Source organism: Lytechinus pictus, chromosome 1, assembly GCF_037042905.1.
Source record: "Lytechinus pictus isolate F3 Inbred chromosome 1, Lp3.0, whole genome shotgun sequence".
NCBI lineage: Eukaryota > Metazoa > Echinodermata > Echinoidea > Temnopleuroida > Toxopneustidae > Lytechinus > Lytechinus pictus.
Genome location: NC_087245.1, coordinates 35,546,459 through 35,568,880, shown reverse-complemented (window position 1 = coordinate 35,568,880; position 22,422 = coordinate 35,546,459). Strand labels below are relative to the sequence as shown.

The 22,422-nt window shown below is 37.0% G+C and overlaps 2 protein-coding genes across 6 annotated transcripts in view; both read left to right on the top strand.

Annotated features, from left to right (window-relative positions):
- Positions 1-8,066, top strand: part of LOC129261783 (epidermal retinol dehydrogenase 2-like) — a 31,092-nt gene extending 23,026 nt beyond the window's left edge. For all 5 annotated transcript variants that reach the window (XM_064101424.1, XM_064101436.1, XM_064101443.1 and 2 more), the window contains 2 exons: positions 839-964; positions 3,934-8,066. In XM_064101424.1, the coding sequence (XP_063957494.1) occupies positions 839-964; positions 3,934-4,033 (226 nt within the window). In that variant the 3' untranslated portion in view covers positions 4,034-8,066. The remainder of the gene's footprint in view (positions 1-838; positions 965-3,933) is intronic.
- Positions 8,067-17,124: 9,058 nt separating this feature from the next.
- On the top strand, positions 17,125-20,157 carry LOC129280316 (uncharacterized). The gene has a single exon (XM_054916353.2). It carries the CDS (start codon positions 17,125-17,127, stop codon positions 20,155-20,157), a length of 3,033 nt encoding a protein of 1,010 aa, XP_054772328.2.
- The last annotated feature ends 2,265 nt before the right edge of the window (positions 20,158-22,422 follow it).

Below are 22,422 nucleotides of genomic sequence, written 5' to 3'. Positions count from 1 at the left end.
AGAGGTTAAGTTTCTCATGTGGATCAATGCATTACATGAGTGGAACATCTTCAACAGGTGTGTTGACATTATGGTGTATGTAAAGCCCCCACTGAGCAGGAAAAATGACATTCCAAGGTCTACTAATAGCATACTTGAAGTCCTGATTGGTGTACTGTAAATTTTAGTCGACACACTGTTTCTAATAAATTGTCTGCATTATTTTTATCAATTTCCTTTCATTTCCAGTGTATACAATAAAAATGAGCAAAGCAAAATACAAGAACAATGATTGATGCAATGGCCACAGCAATATGCCACGTAGAATGACTAAAGAGTAAGAAAACACAAAAAAGTAACGCCAGTTAATGTCTGCAGATTTTCAAAAGAAATCAAATTTATATTAAAGGCTTTCCTCATTAGCTGGAGAAAGACAAAACATTCAAGATACATGAGCAAGTAAACATTGCAATAAGCAAGAATATGTGTTGAGAAATAAGAGGGAAAAAAGTAATCACAAGTAAATAACATTTGAAGGAAGGATGAAAACCCAGTCCAGCAATTCTTACAGAATATGATTGTTCGCCCTGGTGAAATGATTTTCTTTCAGCCCTTAAAGTGCTTTGTTAGAAACTAAACCTTAGTTCCAATTCAAGATGAAGTCACAAAATGTAGCACAAGCCCTGTGATCAGAACACAAATTTGTTGGTGATTTGCGTGCAAATGCAACTCCTATTTCTTGCAACACTCCATTATTACGCCTGATTTTGAGACATTGTTTCGATTCATTAAAGCACTATATAAAAGCAGATATAATTGATATAAGAAATGACTGCTGACTTGTTTTGTATTGCCACAGATATGAAATGATCGTACCTACTCTGGAACCGGAATATGTGGCAGGGAAGGTGGTGGAAGCGGTGCAAACTCAAACAGCATTGGTGCGCACACCGGTCTTACTACATCTCATGGTGCTCCTGAAAGAGTAAGTCTACAGCTTTTAGAATCCTTAAAAAAAAAACCTTTTCAGATGGCGATGGATAGTGCTATCAATCACCGGTGGTCATAGATCACATGTCTGAATCAAAGAAAAGAATTACATGGGGACTTGGGGTGATTTGCCCCCTGAATTGCTCTAAAGAGCCATGGAAAATGCCCATTAACTGCAATATCAAACTTATCCACTGTTGCGGATTTCAACCCGTTGCCTCCGAGATTCTTTGAATCCCATATGTTTAACACAGGGACCACCCGGTTCCCGTAAGCAATGGGTTAGTAATCATAAGGTTGTGAAAATTAGCCTCCGAAATAAAAAGAATAATAATTTCTTTTTTCCTGGTCAAAATGTCCCTTGATCACCAGTGCTGATTCATCACAAGTCATGACCATGTTAGTGCTCTGTCTGAATATAAACATAATGTCTGAAAAATGATGATTTAAATTTGGAAGTATGGAAGCAGTAACTATGGGTATGTAATAATCTACTGCGCTGCAAGAGCTCTTAATTGTTTTATAGTAACGTTGCCATCCATTTGTAATTTCTTGTAATTCTTGACTCTGATTGGCTATTGAGCATTGCGCCCATGGTAAAGTAACTATCTTGTATTTCTTGATTTACATTTGGCTGTTGAGCATTGTGTAGTTACCATTGGATGGTAAGGTTACTGTAATAATAACTTGTATGCAATAAAGTCCTGAGCTGCTTGTTTCAGCAGAGCCTCTCTCCACTGTTTTCCTCATTTCAGCATGCATGAAGATAAAACAATGTAATAAAAATCACAAAGGCACTGAGTGAATTCCTGCTAAAAGACACAAAGACATGCCTAGGTAGTGCACCATAACAAGTCTTTGCCTTGTCTCTATTAAAGCAAAGACTCGGGCAGCAGCTGGTAGTGCATCATAACAAGTCTTTGCCTTGTCTTTATTAAAGCAAAGACTCAGGCAGCAGCTAGGTAGCACACCTTAACAAGTCTTTGCCTTGTCTTTATTAAAGCAGGCTCAGGCAGCAGCTAGGTAGCGCACCTTAACAAGTCTTTATCTTGTCTTTATTAAAGCAGGCTCAGGCAGCAGCTAGGTAGCGCACCTTAACAAGTCTTTGCCTTGTCCTTATTAAAGCAGGCTCAGGCAGCAGCTAGGTAGCACGCCTTAACAAGTCTTTGCCTTGTCTTTATTAAAGCAAAGACTCAGGCAGCAGCTGGTAGTGCACCTTAACAAGTCTTTACCTTGTCTTTATTAAAGCAGGCTCAGGCAGCAGCTAGGTAGCGCACCTTAACAAGTCTTTGCCTTGTCCTTATTAAAGCAGGCTCAGGCAGCAGCTAGGTAGCACGCCTTAACAAGTCTTTGCCTTGTCTTTATTAAAGCAAAGACTCAGGCAGCAGCTAGGTAGCACGCCTTAGCAACTCTTTGACTTGTCCTTATTAAAGCAGGCTCAGGCAGCAGCTAGGTAGCACACCTTAACAAGTCTTTGTCATGTCTTTATTAAAGCAAAGACTCAGGCAGCAGCTAGGTAGCACGCCTTAACAGGTCTTTGCCTTGTCTTTATTAAAGCAGGCTCAGGCAGCAGCTGGGTAGCACTCCTTAACAAGTCTTTGCCTTGTCTTTATTAAAGCAGGCTCAGGCAGCAGCTGGGTAGCACTCCTTAACAAGTCTTTGTCATGTCTTTATTAAAGCAGGCTCAGGCAAAAGCTGGGTAGCACTCCTTAACAAGTCTTTATCTTGTCTTTATTAAAGCAGGCTCAGGCAGCAGCTAGGTAGCACACCTTAACAAGTCTTTGCCTTGTCTTTATTAAAGCAAAGACTAAGGCAGCAGCTGGTAGTGCACCTTAACAAGTCTTTGCCTTGTCTTTATTAAAGAAAAGACTAAGGCAGCAGCTGGTAGTGCACCTTAACAAGTCTTTACCTTGTCTTTATTAAAGCAGGCTCAGGCAGCAGCTAGGTAGCGCACCTTAACAAGTCTTTGCCTTGTCCTTATTAAAGCAGGCTCAGGCAGCAGCTAGGTAGCACGCCTTAACAAGTCTTTGCCTTGTCTTTATTAAAGCAAAGACTCAGGCAGCAGCTGGTAGCACACCTTAACAAGTCTTTGCCTTGTCTTTATTAAAGCAAAGACTCAGGCAGCAGCTGGTAGCACACCTTAACAAGTCTTTGCCTTGTCTTTATTAAAGCAGGCTAAGGCAGCAGCTAGGTAGCACACCTTAACAAGTCTTTGCCTTGTCTTTATTAAAGCAAAGACTCAGGCAGCAGCTAGGTAGCACACCTTAACAAGTCTTTGCCTTGTCTTTATTAAAGCAGGCTCAGGCAGCAGCTAGGTAGCACACCTTAACAAGTCTTTGCCTGTCTTCATTAAAGCAAAGACTAAGGCAGCAGCTAGGTAGTGCACCTTAAAAAGTCTTTGCCTGTCTTTATTAAAGCAAAGACTCGGGCAGCAGCTATGAAGTACACCTTAACAGGTCTTTGCGTTGTCTCTATTAAAGCAAAGACTCAGGCAGCAGCTGGTAGTGCACCTTAAAAAGTCTTTGCCTTGTCTTTATTAAAGCAAAGACTCAGGCAGCAACTGGTAGTGCACCTTAACAAGTCTTTGCCTTGTCTTTATTAAAGAAAAGACTCAGGCAGCAGCTGGGTAGCACACCTTAACAAGTCTTTGCCTTGTCTCTATCAAAGCAAAGACTCAGGCAGCAGCTGGTAGTGCACCTTAAAAAGTCTTTGCCTTGTCTTTATTAAAGCAAAGACTCAGGCAGCAGCTGGTAGCACACCTTAACAAGTCTTTGCTTCGTCTTTAAGTCCCCTCTCAGCATCTTTCCTGCATTCCTCATTGATTTGTCTTTATATATTTCATACTTTCTTGAAGTTCGCAAAGAACATTTTGACCAATTTTTGAGCCTTTTTCAAGCTTACTACAAAGTATACCAACCATTTGTGCAATAATATTTTTTTATCCCTTTTATCATCCCCATGCAGCTTGTTACCTCAGAAAGCCATTTTCAGTATGGAGGACTTCTTTGAGACAGCCAAAGCTATGGATAACTTTGTTGGGAGACGTCACATCAATAACAGCTAATCATTCATTCATGACTACTCCCACTCCACTGCCATCGAAAATGCAATGTGCCCAACTGTTTAGGAACCAATACATCAAGGACCTTGAGTTTTGAGCCACATGAAATCTCAACATGAGAAAGATGACCTTCCAGGAAGTTCAAATCCTTCAAGGTATTCAAGGTATCAAGGTTTATGATGAGTAGTGGTAGCTAAAGTTTAATGGGCATAAAGTGATTAAAAATGTTCTCATACTAACTTAGCTCCGTAAAAATTACAAAGCTATTCTGTAACTGTAAGAAAAATACTTCAAATGATCATATCTCAACCATCACAGTCTTTGCAACATAAAATTGCATACTAAGTACGCTAATTTGTCAGTCTCTCTCCTATCCACAAAATGGTTTTTATTCCACTATCACATGGAATTGCACTCAATGTATATTTTACACACCAATGATAATAATAATAATAATATCATATGTTACCCAGGGTATCCACTTCAGTTCCAAAAAACTGTTCTCCCAGCGGGCCCTGCTTATTATTGTTAAGCATGACAATATCAAATGTTATCTCAAAGGATGGTGACAAAGCTGAAATTTTCAATCCAACTTTATTTCAATTACAACTCATGAAAAATGCATTAAATTCATTACCACAATGATAACCAAGTACGTAATGAATTGTTCCCTGTTGTGTGTTTATCATCCCAGATTTTGTAATGTATTGCTATACTCAATATGCTTTTATGTCATTCAGGCAGGGTTGTAACGCGTCACTAAATTTCTGATCAAGTTATTAAAGTCATTTTAGGGTTTAAGTCAAATCAGTCACTGTACAAATGTCAATGTGTGAACGTTGAAAACTGCTTGAGTCACTGGTAGGTGACTGGAGTCTTGACTTGATTACAAGCGTGGATTCAAGTTAATTAACTCGATACTGTGGTTTCAAAATTAAATGATTGATTGATATCCTATCTTTTGCCTAGCTGCCAAAGTGATTCTCAAGTATTACATTTTAGTACTAGGTACTTATTAATGTAGGGTTTTTTAGTCATGTTTTTGACAATGATTGTTTGTCTCATCTCGGTCTCGAAGGCTAATTTCTTGAGTCTCTGTCTCAAAAAGAAATGTTCTTATCGCATAGGCGAGGGTGAGATATTTAAAAAAACGTGATATTGAAAATTTAATCCCAATGCTTTTCTTTAATCTGTCAGTGATGGAGGTCTTGAGACAAGAGACAATTGTGTTTTTCATGTCTCATCTTATTCTCAAACACTGATTGCCTGGGCTATGTCTCTGTCTCAAAGAGAAATGTCTCATGTCCCATAGGCCAAGGTGGGACACTGAATAAAGGCCTCAGTTTTGAAGAGTTAAACTCAGTGCTTCACTTCAATCTGTCAGTATTGGGTGTCTTGAGACAGTGATTGTGAGTGTCTCATGTTTCATCCCATTCTCAGATGCTGATGTCTTGGTTCTCTGTCTCAAAGAGAATTGTTTTATGTCTCAAAGGCTAGGGTCAGACACTGAACAAATAACTCAATTTTGAAGAGTTATTCTCAGTGCCTTACTTCAATCTATCAGTGTTGAGTGTCTTTAGACAATGATGGTGTCTCATGTTTCATCTCAGTCCTGGACTCTGTTTTTCTTGTGTCTGACTCAAAGGGAGATTTCTTGTGTCATAAAGGCTGAGACATCAGCGAATCATGACATGAATTGTGTCTTATCTTGGTCTCTGCTGATTCTGGTCACAAGGGTCTATATCTCAGATGCTGTCTCATCCGAGACTGTCTCTGTCTTAGATCTACACTTGCACCCAGACTCCTGGGTTTTTACCTAGGAGCGAAGAAAGCGTAAATGCTTGTAAACAAGCAACCAGAGGAGCCGAAGGCTTAAGGTCCTTTCCAAGGGATCTGGTAATGAGGATAACCGGTTCACTGGAATCTGAAAGCCCTGCTCTACCGACTGAGCTAGCTGTCACACCTCGTCATATAATTGATAAGAAATATGCGTATGATCATGGTACACACTCAGGTACAGTGTATTGCAAACAACTCATAATGATCAAAACGTTGATGTATGGTTAAATGACTTCTTGTAAGTGATCATCTTAAAGTTTATACCTGAAATAGAAATTCACAGATACTTATTTTTACAAATGACGTTACTGGTTTAGTACTTATTTTTACAATTGATGTTGATTGTTAATTCCTTGTTTTTACAACTTATACTTTAATTGTTAACTACACAACTTACATGTATCATATGGTACCAATTCTCTCTATTGGCTGGTTGCAGTGGATACTTTTAATGATATCTCGCAATTATGAAGCAAGTGGAAAATTCATGGTGATAAGAAATCATGAATAAATTGGGTTTTTTTTTTCACTATCATATATGAAAGGAATGTATATTCAATCAGCAACTGGAAAGTCTAATCATTCCCACTTCCGTAAGAGAAATATTTTCAGTCATCATGAATCATTAAATAATGAGAATTTATTGAATTTGTATAACATGACATAGAGTTCCTGCTGGCATATGAAACCTCAATTCAAGTCCATAAAAATTATCTAATTTTCAATGGATGTTTGTCAAACCTTAAAATGTTTTCTTTATTTTTCTGCATATATTAACCCTATCTAGGCCAGGGTATCTTGGAAGATCATATGGTAGGGGGGCCTCCCTGCCCCCCCCCCCCCCCCTCTTGAGATCTCGGCCGTTGATCGTGCGATCGCACCGAAAATTAGCACGCAGGTGTTGATCTAATTTTTGATGTAGAAACTCTTTGTGGTGTTCTTAGCAAATGTACATGAAAAAATTGCGATATTAGATCAATTTCTGATGTATTATATTCTTTTTTTGCAATTTCTTATGTGTTTCTTTGTTTTTTGGACCTTTTGCTTTTCATCGTTTTTTTATGAACTTTGTTTGGGTCTCTTGAGATCATACAGAGCATTAAAAATCCAAAACTTTGATAAAAAAATTGCACCCTCATCTACAACATTTCTGCAAGTAAAATTTATTCGTTTCCAATAACTTTGTTGTTTTCATGTTCATATGTTATTTCTATGTTCATTACATGTATATTTTTCTTTTAAACAATTACATCATTACATATTTTATGTTCATGTAGTTTACAATTAGTTGATAGTGGAGTACAATTATTAGAATCTGTCAACAATCTTGTACTCACTTTATCCTGTTTATGTACCTGGAACACAAATAGTGTAAACTATGTATCTTGTTTTTTTTTCTCTTTTATTAAAGTGTTTTTCAATGTGCACAAAGGTATTCTGTGATCTTCAATGATAAAGGTTTGTTTGTGCAGTTTGCCACTGCTTTTACCTTCTCAACAGACAAAGAAATCAATTTTTGCGATAAATGATTTTTGTGTTCAAATTTAGCTTTTTTATTATATGTATGGCTGTTTTGGAGAGCTAAAATATGCGATTAAGAGAAAAAATTTCATCTCGAGAATTAAGGTAGAGTAATAGGGCTATAAAATTTGAGAGATTCAAAATATTTGACAGTCTTATACCGTTTATAGAAGGATAAAAAAGATTGATTTTAGCCTAGGGCTTAGGATACTGATTAGAGGATATTATACATGTATAGTAGTTTCTTACAATTTTGGTACAGATTTCTGACAAGTAAATATTGCTTGTGATCTTGTGCTATTTTGTGTGTTTATTTATTTTGCTAGTGATTGCTTAATGATTTTTGCAACTGAAATTATGGTTATGTGTGTGAACTGTGAAGAAATATCAATTTGATCAATTTGTTTCATGGGTGCTAGAAACCAAGCAGCAATTTAAAATGATCATGTTTGTACAAAGTGGAATAATGCTGTATTATATTATGATGTGAATATATAATGATCACCTTATGTTTTTATCATATTATATTGACTATTTTTGTAAAAATCTGCAAGACTTAAAATGGAAATGTACATTTTTTGGCAATGTTAATTAACTATATATGTTCCATCCGTGATTGTGTGCACCTCAACATGCTATTCTATCATAAATTTTAAATAAACAAAAATTAGAATAACATCTTGTATTCAAGAGTTTTGATTTTGCCAAACTTAATCTGATCTCCTTGTCTTACTTTCTTCACCCCCCCCCCTCTCTCTCTCTCCATCTGTCTCTGACAACAATAATGTCATCTGCACTAAATATAATTTCCTATGACATTACCCTCCTGGCATCATGATAAGTTTATTCCATCAGGCTAAATAATTATGATTATTGATAAATTTATATATATATCTGAGGGGTGTTTTTCTTTCCGTCTTAAAGTGTTGTCCTCTTCCGTGTTTTTTTTTTACTAGTAGTGTATTCTTTACATGACAGCTTGTAATGTACATTTATATTTATATATAGCGCACGTTGTCATGAATATTCAGTAGGTAACGAATTATCATGCCCCCACTTCCCTTACATAAAATCATGATTGGTTCATAATGACTCTTGTTACCACTAGCGTACCTACGGGGGGGCAGTCTGACGAGTCACAACCCATGCAAAGGACGTATCCCTGCCCCCCCCCCCTGAAGACCTTCTTTGCCCCCCCCCCCCTGACGAGCTTGAAGACCTTTTTTGCTCCCCTGACGAGCTTGAAAACCTTTTTTTTCTTTTCTTTTTTTTTTGCTTGTCAATTTTTTTTCTGGTTCGAAATCCTATACTTGTGGTTGAGGACTTTTTTTTTTTTTTTGCTTGTCAATTTTTTTGGCGGACGGTTTTGCCCCCCTGTGGAAAATCCTAGGTACGCTACTGCTTGTTACGACATAAGTTGCAGCAATAATTATATTCCACGTTGAATCAGTTGTTAATCCATTCCTTACATTCTTAGTCAATTTTGAATAAATACAAAATTAACACAAAACAATACCAAAGAATAAGTGGAGATATGACATCAGCTCGTTCATTACATAATACATATTCATGAAGACAATGCATGCATAACTTTTTCAACGAACTAATGCACAACTTTGAAATGTCATAACTTTGTCATTCTTTGTCCAATTCTGATGACATTTTCAGTGTTTTCTTTGTCTGATGTTATTTTCCCAGTATCTGTTCAAATCATATTATTTTTAGCCATGAGTGTCCCTCTATTAAAGTGTGATGGTTTGAACCTTTGATATAGGATTGATATAAGATATTGAATATAATGGCAATATATTGGCTATAATTATTAAAGTATGAGGGCGACTACTGTAAGAACAGTTGTTAATTATTTAACTGTCCTGTAAATATTGCTTTTTTTTTTAAATACTCTAAATTTCCAAAAAAGGTGAATTAATATCATGTTCTTATTGTTTTCCCAATAGCTGAATGAAGGTTATTGTGTTCTAACGAAACCATTGTCAGATCACCAATGCATGCAAGGCAATGGCTCCAGCCTCTAAGATTGCGGTGCGATGACGTCACAGCATAAGGTCTATAATATACATGTATCTTTATATCCTATAATTAAAGTGAGGTGACTTTGGGTATTGACCTTGACATGCAAATGGTCTTTGTTATCAAAAATAAATCATGGTTCTGGTAACAACAGAAAAAATAAAATGTTTACCTACTTGAACAAAACTTTGTATAATACAAGCAAATCTATAAATAAATGACATCTGACAAACGATTTTTTTTTCTAACGAAAAACCCTTCGACAGAGAACTACAGAGCAATTAGCAAATGGAGATCAGAAAAAAAATAATGAAAAAAAGTCGGCATTTAAAGTGTGGTCTCACATTTTGTTTTCTGTGTAGATATGAAAAATATGTGGTAATTAAATGAATATTATTTCCAAGCAAACCTGAATTAGTTTAAATAACTTTGCTCTTCGAAATAAGCATTATTGCGTATGATAAACAGAGTAGGATAGTTTCCCATCATTTCTCTTCGAAATTGAATAATATGCCAGAACTCGAACTTGGCTTTAAACCCGCAACATCCCTAAGACTAATTTTTTCTTATATCTTATGTAACATACATTGTGACATGTAGGCCTATAATGTAATTCCAATATGTCGTTTATGTGAATTGTATTGATTTAGCAAATTTTTCCATATTTGAGAGATGTTTAATACTCTCACCATTCCTATTCTTTAAAACATTGTTGTATTTTATGATGGAATCATTATTATAGATGCTTAAACAGAAGAAATGATTTCCGTTGTCATTTGTTCAAGTTTAAGGTGGTATTTTTAAACTAAAACAAAGTTTTTGTTGCATCTTAACTTTATTCTTCAATCAAGAGACAGTAAGTCATAAGGCATAAATAAATAAATAAGACAAGCCCGAAGCGCGAGTTCAAATTTTTAATATATTGACCTGAAAATAGACCTGTTTAGGAATGTTTGCAGTGACCCACGAAGAGGATACATATCTCATTGATCAAATAATGCGAGCGATAAGCGCGAACACATTTCCATTATTCAGCAATTATTTGAAATCGTTAATATGATATACATCTCGCTGAAACAAAATAATTAAAACTCAAGTAACAAGTAGAATAATTTATGCATATTCAGCTGAAAACAAAATATTTTAAGCCCCTTTAATCCTCTTGAGCAGATCATCATTTTTCTCAAGGCCACGTGAGCGCGAAGTGCGAGCGATATATATATATATATATATATATATATATATATATATATATATATATATATATATATATATATATATATATATATATATATATATATATATATATATATATATAAATATATATTTATATATATAAATATATATATATGTATTGACCTGAATGTTTGTATTTTCCAATAATTACACTCCCCTTGTATCATTTACTTTCTTTCCTCATTGTGCATTTTTCTTCATTTTCTCATCTCCTTCCTCATGTTTCCTTACTCCTTTCTTTTTTTTATCTCTCTTTCTCTTTCCACTCCTTTTCTTTTTTGCACCGCCAAAGGTGTGGGATAGGCCGCGACCACTTCGACTCTCTGAATCCGCATGCCTATTAAGTACTAGTATACCTATACAGAACATGAATTCACACGACACAACTTAAAACAAAACGACAGTTATGAATACTTGTCACTTTGAACTTTGTACATATATCAGATCTGTCTTGAATTTATTTATTTTGTGCAATAATTTATACAGTATATTACGATTATAATTGCATTATTTATTCTTCTTATCATTTCCGTACGCAGATTTTTTTTCCAGGGGCACATAAATAAAATGAGAAACTCGAGGGAGCAAAGTGATCGAATTTGTCATGGGGAAATTTTTCCATTTTCTAAAGTGAAAATTGGAAAATGTTGTGCACTCTGTTGATGAATTTCAGTAAAGAAATGCTAGCCCCCCCTCCCACGGCATACGGCCATGCATTTAATCTAATTGTGGGTAGTGATTCGACACTTCCTTACTTGGATATACCTCTTCAGTGACGTGCAGTCATTGAATAATCTAAGAGCACCTCTTTTATCTAAACCCTCCAATTACTCATATTCCATTGGAATATTGTGATTGCTGATCAGCGGATACACCTTATAATTAATTTTGACAGAGAACATTTGTCACACAAAGGATAAAACCTAAAAAAAGAAGAAGAAAAAACGCTACGACAAAGTTGAGTTGCTGAAACGTACTCTGCCAGACACGATGAAGGGACGGGTACATTCGCTTGCTAAAGAGAAGACAATATTGAATTAGTACACATAATTTTGTCAAAGGGATCACAAGCGGATTCATACTTTCAGGATATTTTATAATGGAATACTAATGAGCGAGACATTTCAATGGAAACAGTTGTCAACTGAATGAAGGTAAGGGTAATATGCCTTTTGATTTATTGTTATTATTGTTATCATCATTATTGTTATTATTATTATTATTATAATCATTATTATTATTATTATTATTATTATCAGTAGTAGTAGTAGTAGTAGTAGTAGTACTAGTATCAATATTATTATTATTATTATTATCATTATTATTATTATTAGTAGTAGTAGTAGTAGTAGTAGTAGTATCAATATTATTATTATTATCATTATTATTTTATTTTGTTTCTTCGGGGGAGGGGATAAACGATCGCCTTATCAAAATCTAAAATCACCCCAAAGTATCGATACATGAACTTTTTTTGTAGTTGGTTGTTTTTAGGAGAGTATGTGTTGTTCTGTGATCTTTCCTGCATCAACCTAATTCCGAATTTCCGACGCGATACCACTGAAAACACTAAAAACACGCATAACGCTGAACATTTCATAAAAATCGGATGTAAAATAAGAAAGTCATGGCATTTATGTTCGCTTATTTTCACAAAACAGTTATATGCACAGCTCAGTGATATGCAAAAGAGAGAGTCAATGATGCCCCCCCCCCCCCCACGCACTATTTTTATTTTTTTGGGGGGGGTTCTGAATTATACAAATTTTGCCTTTTCACAGATTTTACATGAAGGACCAACTTTACAAAACCATATATTTTTAAAACAATGGTAAAAATGCCACATGACAGTATTAGGAGAAAATTAGAATATTTCATATTTCAAACCAAAGAAGGCCTAGGGGGACATCATCAACTCTCTCATTTGCATATCACTGATGATTGACAGTCAATTTCAGCAATCCATGGGTTGACAAATGTTCCTTAAAACAGGTTGATGATCTCGATGAGAACTGAGAATTCCTCTCTTAAAATAACTGCAAACAGTTCATTGACGGCGTGCAAATAGTTCCACAGAAGATAAATGTTGTATTCCAGTTGGAAATAAACTATGCTCTGACATAAAGTCTGGTGCGAAACTCTGATTTCTGATCTGATATGATGATGTAGAAACTGCCAGCTCATGTATATAGATTTTCACTATTCTGGAAGCTTCTAGTATTATCTTTAAAAAGAACATTATCCTTCTTTTTAGGATAGTCCACTTCTAGAAGACTCTTGAATTACCTCAGTGAAATTAACAATGTAAACAACATAGCTAATCATATTGTCCTTTTCACTGCAGGCAGGCTCTATAATTGTCTATCTTTGTACATTCCAGACATAACAAAGATTACTCAGCCTCATTAAATAGGCATGCCTAACAAAGCTTTACTGAGACATTCTGGAATATTCTTAATCATTATATGCTATGAATATCCTTAAAGAGGAAATAACTTAATAAATGAATGTAATTGCTCTTACAATTCGTATATATAACAATTTGAATGTAACAAATGCATCAATGTTCATTTCTAATGATGACTTTGTCGTAAATGAACATTTGAAAGGTGCAACACAATTATAAAAACAAGTTCAAATTGGAAGTTAGTACCTATCACCATTTTGCCTTGCTTTTTAAGGAAAAAAAGAAGAATTTCTATTACACATTTATCATGCGACAGAGGCTATCTAGAGAAGGCCACAGTTACATTGAACAATCATATTGATGAACTGATATCATACTATATATCTCTGAAGTTATACGACTAATGATTAGTTTGGTATATTAAGAAGTAAAAAAAAAACGCGGCCCATTTTCTAAATCTTTACGTATATATTATGAGGTTACTATTCACACAAGAAAGTCATTTTCATGATTTTAGAGGTATAAAGAATGTTATTATCCTGATCAAGGATTTCCTGCAATGCATTTTATTTTTGAATAATAAGGCCTATATATAAGTCATGATCTTACAGGAAGAAATCGTAAGCCTCAGCTTTTAGGGTATACGCCTTCTTTTTTAAACCCAATTTGTACATATTTATATTTTTCATAACAAATTGATTTATGTATGAATTCATGTTTACAAAAAATGTAATGAAATGGATGAAAATAAATGTTTATTTGAATTGAATTGAATGAATTGATCGTTAACGCTTAAAATCGTCTTTTGAAAATAGAACCATTCTTTAGTTCGCTCATTCTAAATAGAAGGAAACTAAAGAATATTGGAATCGGTAGGCCTATACGTCATGATCTTACAGGACGAAATCGTAAGCCTCAGCTTTTAGGGTATACGCCTTCTTCTTTAAACCCAATATGTACATATTCATATTTTTCATAACAAATTGATTTATGTATGAATTCATGTTTACAAAAAAATGTAATGAAATGGATGAAAATAAATGTTTATTTGAATTGAATTGAATGAATTGATCGTTAACGCTTAAAATCGTCTTTTGAAAATAGAACCATTCTTTAGTTCCCTCATTCTAAATAGAAGGAAACTAAAGAATAGTGGAATCAGTAGGCCTATACGTCATGATCTTACAGGAAGAAATCGTAAGCCTCAGCTTTTAGGGTATACGCCTTCTTCTTTAAACCCAATATGTACATATTTATATTTTTCATAACAAATTGATTTATGTATGAATTTATGTTTTCAAAAAATGTAATGAAATGGAAGAAAATAAATGTTTATTTGAATTGAATTGAATGAATTATTGATCGTTAACGCTTAAAATCGTCTTTTGAAAATAGAACCATTCTTTAGTTCCCTCATTCTAAATAGAAGGAAACTAAAGAATAGTGGAATCGGTAGGTCTATACGTCATGATCTTACAGGAAGAAATCGTAAGCCTCAGCTTTTAGGGTATACGCCTTCTTCTTTAAACCCAATATGTACATATTTATATTTTTCATGACAAATTGATTTATGTATGAATTCATGTTTACAAAAAATGTAATGAAATGGATGAAAATAAATGTTTATTTGAATTGAATTGAATGAATTATTGATCTTTAACGCTTAAAATCGTCTTTTGAAAATAGAACCATTCTTTAGTTCCCTCATTCTAAATAGAAGGAAACTAAATAATAGTGGAATCAGTAGGCCTATACGTCATGATCTTATACAGGAAGAAATCGTTAACCTTCTGAACAGTACATACATAAAAAAAAACCGGTTAGATTTTGGCAGCCTGGTCATCTGACGGACGCATTCTCATTTCTCTGAAAGCAACAGATGGCAGGACAGTGAGGAAACACATTAACAAGAACGAACTTGATAGACTATGATGGATACTTACCAGTGGCGTACCTAGGATTTTCCAAAGGGGGGGCAAATTCGTCCGCAAAAAAAGGATTAAAAAAAAAAGGTCTTCAAGTTCAAAGGAGGGGCCCACTTAGCTCGTAAGGGATCAGTTTTGACTCGTCAGGGGGGCAGTCTGCCCCCCTGCCCCCCCCCCGTTAGGTACGCTAATGATACTTACTTTTCTACATCTACCTGGAAGTAAAATGAGAGGGACTGATTACTATTCCATGATTGCTCTCTTAGAATAGTTATCATCTTTGTATACTATAAACTTTTTTTTATTTACACAACTTTATATTTACTTTACCTGAACATGAAATGAGAGGGGATGATTAAATGTTATTTCATGAAGAGATTTCTATCAAACATATGTTAAAGATTATATTCCCCTTTAGGAGACCCCACTGTTTAACTTTTGATATGTATTTGAAAATTTTGTAGAACATTCGTGATTTTTATTTCTTTGAATTTAGAATTTAAAAATACTGCATTTTTATGTTTTTAATGAAAATTGTGTAAATACTAGTGTTTGGGGGCCATTCTTTACAAGCAATTTGCTTTTTTATTGTCCTAGCCATATTTTGTCTATATTTCATAATTATGCACTGTATGATTTGTATATTGATATTTTTATGGTTAAATAAACAGAAATTGAACACAGTAAGTATATCTGCATGAGTAGATTGTGCATGATAAATCCATTCAAGATGAGTCAGTCTAAATACTGTCGGGTCAAACTGTTATATTTTCTAAATGATATATATATATATATATATACATGTATATATATATATATATATATATATATGAAAAGCTTTGATTCGTGATGAATACAACTTGAAGATATTTGCTGACTATTTTCTGTCATCACTGAGGTTCCACCTTACAGTCAATGAACTTACCAACACCCATTTAAAGTCACTAGATGCATTGTGTAATCAATATTTGAAAAAGTGGTGTCTGGCCTTGCGAGACCAGCCACTTTGGCTTTCCTTCATATGCCAGAATGTCTTAATATACCCAACATTTCAGATCTCTATATTACGAAGCTCAAACTCAGAATTATACTAGAATAAGAGCAACGGGGGATGCTAAAGTTAATCATTGCTTATAGATGTTGCCCTTGAAAGAGAATCTCAGTGGACAAGAAAAAAGTCAACAGTTGTGAACGGTAATAATGTCTTTAAATCGCTTCCAGAGACGAATGCCACAAAAAAAAAAAAAAAAAAACGGTTAAAGATTCTCAACTACAAAAAAGATCACAAGATTGGCTTCTTCATGTCCAATCACTTTCAGTACAAGGCAAGTTTTTTGAATTGGCAAACCTGGAATAAAAACCTGTAGAATGGAAAAGTCTGATTTATAATCTACCAAATAAAGTTGCTAAGTTTCTCATGAATTCCCTTTTAGATACACTCAATACAAATGCAAATCTATCTCGTTGGGGGAATATCCCGAGGGAAAATGTATTCAAGAAATTGTAAAGATGTCAAAATAGAGAAACAGTACATCATTGGCTGGCAGGAGGACCTCGACTGAGGATCCAGCTGTTCTGGAGGACATTTCTCTGCACATGGAAATAGGCCATGGTGACAAACCAGGAACAGGCTGGTGACAGCAAGGAGAGACTTGCATGACTTGCCGGCAGCCCCGGCGGGGAGGAGGGGGTTGACTGCCCCTGACCCAGCCCTTTGTGGCACCCACTACGTTGTTACGATTTCTGATAGACAAGAATACTCCCAGAGTGATCCGAGAGGGGGAGCGGAAGAATCACTCACACGGCCGGATAATACTGATTTAAGGACTAGGCTTCGACCCAGGACTACGATTGCGCCCAACCGGGTAGCCTGTGTATCGTGCGATAGACATTTCAACACCACCAAGGGTCTAAAGATTCACCAGGCGAAGGTAGGCTGCACGAGGAGAGCGACATCTGAGCAGCCAAGGAGTGAGCAGTGGGCTGAGCAACGCAGTGATAAGTCACGTGAGGCGCATGGAAATAGTGGCCAGGATGATAACCACAGTGCCACCGATTCCGACGCTACATCCCACAACCCAAGTAGTATGAGCAAACGTCCTAAGGTAAAGTGGTCTAATTCAACTAGTAAAGACATGTGGGAAGCCATGGATGGTCAGCTTGACAAAATACTGGTCGAATCTATGAAGGGAAACGCCGAAGAGAGACTCTCTTCTATGATGGAGGCAATATATCAGTACGGGGTCGACAACTTTGGTTGTGCCAGTACGAAGCCACAGGCGGTTACATCGAGGCTTAGTAGAAGACAGCAAGAAATCCATGACATACGACACAGTGTACGAGCCCTACAGCGGCGTTGGAAGGAGGCAAGAAAGAATAACAATGCTATTGAAATGAAAGCTCTAGATGACCTTAGAGATGAGCAGAGAAGGAGGTTGAGAGCTCTGTCCAAGGCTGAGAAGCTTAGAAGGAAAAGGAAAGGACGGGCTAAGAAACTACAGAAATTCTATGAAGATCCCTTTGCCTTCACCAAAGCTCTTTTCAACCCTGTGAGATCTGGTGAACTGAAGGCCACTAAAGAGGAGTTACAACACCACCTGAAAAACACCTACTCTGACGGTGTGAGGAACCTACCCCTGCCTCCTATGGAAAACTTGGTACGTCCAACTTCTCCAGGTGAAAACTTTGACATAGACCCTCCACGCCTATCTGAGGTAGAAAGATTTGTTAAGAAGGCAAGGGCTGGCTCATCCCCAGGACCTAATGGTGTGCCATATAAAGTATTTAAATACTGTACCAGGATGAGGAGGCTACTGTGGAGACTGTTAAGGGTACTGTGGCGAAATAACGTGGTGCCAAAGGAATGGAATAAATCTGAAGGTGTGTACATACCTAAAGAAAAGAATGCTGAGAGGATAGAATCATTCCGTCCAATATCTCTCCTCAATATTGACGGGAAGATCATGATGGGAATCCTCGCTGGGCGGCTTTCCAAGTACCTACTCGTAAATGGCTTTGTTGACGCATCTGTCCAGAAGGCAGGAGTTCCAGGGTTTTCTGGCTGCGTTGAGCACTCTGCAATGATATGGCACACGATCCAAGAGGCAAAGAGGAGGAGGATGGACCTATCAGTTCTATGGCTGGACTTGGCTAATGCATACGGTTCATTGCCACACTCAATGATATGGTTTACCTTGGACTTCTTCTACATTCCTGAGAAACTTGGTGATTTCCTAAAGTGTTACTTTCAGGACTTTAAGATGAGATTCTCTACCAAGGAATATACAACAGCCTACCAGCCCCTCGAGGTAGGCATCCCGATGGGGTGTGCCATTTCCCCAATTCTATTTGTCATGGCAATGGAAGTCATAACTAGAGCTGCAAGTTCCAGTTGTAGAGGTGTTGAGATCGAACCTGGGCTTGAGCTGCCACCGATACGAGCCTTCATGGACGATCTTACCCTACTCAATCCATGCACAGCCGATGCACAGAAGGTTCTGGAACGGCTGGGTCAATTGATAAGCTGGTGCAGGATGAAGTTCAAACCGAGGAAGTCAAGGAGTTTGACCATGAAGAAAGGAAAGTTAGATGATAGGACACACTACACCGTTGGTGGTGAGGCCATTCCATCGATATCAGATGCCCCTGTCAAGAGCTTAGGACACTGGTTCACAAAGGAGCTATCTGATAAGAACCAGATAAATGAGATCCGAACAATGGTAGAGGATGGACTTAAGCGTATCGATAAATGTACCCTCCCAAATAAACTCAAGTTGTGGTGCCTAAAGTTCGGTCTCTTTCCAAGGATCATGTGGCCATTGATGATGTACGAGATTGCAATGACGCATGTCGAGAGGATGGAGCAAAGAATCTCAGTGCACACCCGGAAGTGGCTTGGCATCCCTCCATGCACAACAAACATAAGCTTCTATGGCCATTCCACAAAGCTGAAGTTACCCCTGAGCGCTCTTACAGAGGAGTTTAAAGTGAAGAAGGCTCACATGTACTCGACACTTAGGGACTCCAGCGACCAGGTCGTTAGGGGGACTGTGCCAGACATTCGCACAGGACGCAAGTGGAATGCCCAGCAAGAAGTTGAGGAAATGGAATCTCGGCTGAGGCACAAGGATATGGTTGGGCCTACACAAACCAATAGAGCAGGGCTAGGCATGAATCCAACCCAGTACTTCTTTAAGGCAAGCACAAAAATGAAGCGGAAGATGGTTTCTGACGAAATCCGTCACAAAGAGGAGGAACGACGTGTCGCTAAAGCAGTTGGCCTTGTGCAGCAGGGAGCTTGGTGTCGATGGGAGTGTGTAGAACCAAGGTCCCTATCCTGGAAAGACATATGGAAAATGGAATCAGGCACACTCAAATTTTTGTTACGAGCAACCTACGACGTTCTTCCTTCTCCTCATAACCTGAAGAAGTGGGCCAAGACTGAGAACGAGAATTGCCATAGATGTGGAAAGAAGGGTTCACTCAGACACATTCTATCAAATTGTCAGGTGTCTCTGGTAGAAGGCCTGTATACATGGAGGCACAATGAGATCTTGAAAGAACTGAGCAATGCCCTAAAGATCACTATTGAGAAAGCAAACCAGACAAAGCCATTAAAAGCTCCAGCGATGATCTCATTTGTGAAGGCTGGAACAAGTACTGGAGCCAACAGAAAAGCTAGACAACACACAAGTAGGCTCCTTTGTCTAGCAAGAGATTGGCAATTGGTCTCAGACTTGGATGAGCAGATGACCTTTCCCAGTGAGATTACGACTACCAACATGCGACCAGATATAGTAGTCTGGTCGAAGCAGTCCAAGTCTGTCATCCTCTGTGAACTGACTGTGCCATGGGAGGAGAACATTGAGACGGCCCATGAGTACAAGACGTCAAAATATGCCGGACTTATCCTAGAATGTAAGGAGAGGGGATGGAAGGTAGACTACTACCCAGTAGAGACTGGCTGCAGAGGTTATGCGACAAAGTCTCTCCATTTCTTCCTCTCAAGAATGGGGACAACCAACAGAAGGAAGCTGGCTTTGGACTTAATGGAGATCGCCACAAGGTCCTCAGCCTGGATTTGGAATAAATATAAAGCCAACTTACCAAACAAGCAGCTGGAGGTGGCATCTTGTCTTGATGCTGCTGGCCCGCCTCCTGCCACATAGCCATATCGAGGATAATGGGCCGAAATGGCTGGCAGGAGGACCTCGACTGAGGATCCAGCTGTTCTGGAGGACATTTCTCTGCACAAGGTGTGTTTTGATTATCTCTTGTGAGGGGAGACCTGCCGTTCACAGTTCTGTGTGTGCTCCCTTCTATAGGCGACCCAGATTGGCTGGCTCGGCTGGCTCCTCCCAAAATGTTTCTTTGAATGTCTTTGACAGATATATGGCGCTATACAAAAGATGTGCATCATCATCATGTTCTAAATGCATGCCCTATTAGTAGGGGAGAGAGATAGGGTTTCCATGCACCCGAATGATATATTTGTTTAACCTACATTTTTTGTAATCCGTAAGATGTCTATTGAATGAATTTTGATGTTCCCAAAACGAAATATTGTCCCATGGGGTTCAAATTCAAGATGGCGTCCAAAATGGCCGCCATATTCATGGGATTTGGTTTTTCGTACATAGATTCCGACACAAACATTCATTTGCCACAAAATTAGTGTTATATGAAAGATAAAAAAAAATTTCTACAAGTTGATACTATTCATGAGTGATGAAAAGCTAATTCGGCTGAGATTTTGATAAGAAAAGTGCAATTTTGAGAATTTTTTCCAAAAAATTGAAAATTTGCGAAATACATGATTTACAATAAATCTAAAGAAAATAAAGGAATCGCCTCAAAAATTTCTAGAAAACTTTCCTAATATACAATTTTTAAGCGAAATCAATTCCAAATTGATATCGTTTTTAGTCTCAAACTTATAATGTCTCAAACTTGAAAATTCAATTTTCAGAAATTTTGCTTTTTTACTGCATATCGGAGACTTGGATACACTAATGTATTTTGTCACATTTTCAACCCAGAAAATGGAGATAGGCCTTAATAAAATGCGAAATTATATATTATTTTGTTGGTAGAATTTACTACAATCCCTTTATTCTTCGATTTAAAGTCGGTTGATATATAAATTTTGAAAGAATTAAGACTTTTGGCCAAAATTTGTATGTTTTTGGTAAAAAAAATGCACATGCACTGTTATTGATCAGATTTATCATGAATGTTAGTAATAAATTCACAATCTCAACATTCGATATGAAAGAGGATGTATCAACGAGAATATTGGCAGGCTTCATGCCACCATAAGTATCTTCATTTGCTTCAGATAAAAGGAAAATATGCTGAATGTATTAAGCGATTTTGCGCTAAAGTGATGCCAAAAAGCAACCTCAGTGTGGCAGTCACACCCATGAAAACGATTGCAAAGTGATGAATGGTATGTCATTCAAATAATACAATAGCTTGGATCAGCCTCTCGCATCGATTGTGTTGGTATGACTAACACACCTTAATGTACAGTATGTAATGTGAATGGTAATAGAAATGTGATTAAGAAGGATGTAAAGGCAAAATTTGACGGTGGTAAATGCAAACACGATGCACTTGCTAAATATTTTTGATATATTTAAACTAAAAAGTGATATTTTACGGACATTTACGAGAAATATAATGAAGATGATGCATGTCTTACTAAAACAAACAAACAAAAAACAATACAAGCGCGAAGAGCGAGCAGAAATTTTTGGATATAATTGACCTGATAACGACACATTTTGTAGTCATAAGAATAAAACATAATATCGAGGCAGATCCAGCTATCGCCAATGGAGGGAAGGGGGCGGAAAACATTTTTCAAGTACATTTTTCCTGATCAGCCGCTAAAAGCTACTTTTCTTGATGGGTTAGTCCTTGCGAAAGACTAAACTTTTGAGTACATCTTAGGGTTGTTTTTTTTTCTTCTTACAAACAAGATAATGGTAACTCGTCAGGCCTAGATTAATAATGCGAGCGCAAAGCACAAGCTGAATTTTGTAGTATACCGATCCTGCTTTCTCCAAATAAAAATGAGGCGGAAAATATTTTCATCCACATTTTCGGATCGGCCGCTGCTTTTTTTTTTCTAGAGGGTCGCCCTTAAGTTTTGAGTACATCTTAGCGTTTGGCAAGGCGTCAATCCACACTTTGCTACTCTCCACCCAGGTGTTAAATGGGTACCCACCGCCGGCAGCGAAATTATTTTTCCCACCGCAGTTTCGGACCCCAAAATGAATATTCATGACCTGCGTCTTCCAAATAGGAGTATGCATGCGCATACAAATTTGTGGTCGTTCGCATTGCCATGAATGAATGAAACGCAAGTATACGCATAATCATATGCGCATATCGCTATACAAGATTAGTAATTCAACTTATTTTGCGAG

Coding starts and splice junctions, on each gene's coding strand:
- LOC129280316 (XM_054916353.2), top strand. CDS start 17,125: ATGTGGGAAGCCATGGATGGTCAGCTTGACAAAATACTGGTCGAATCT.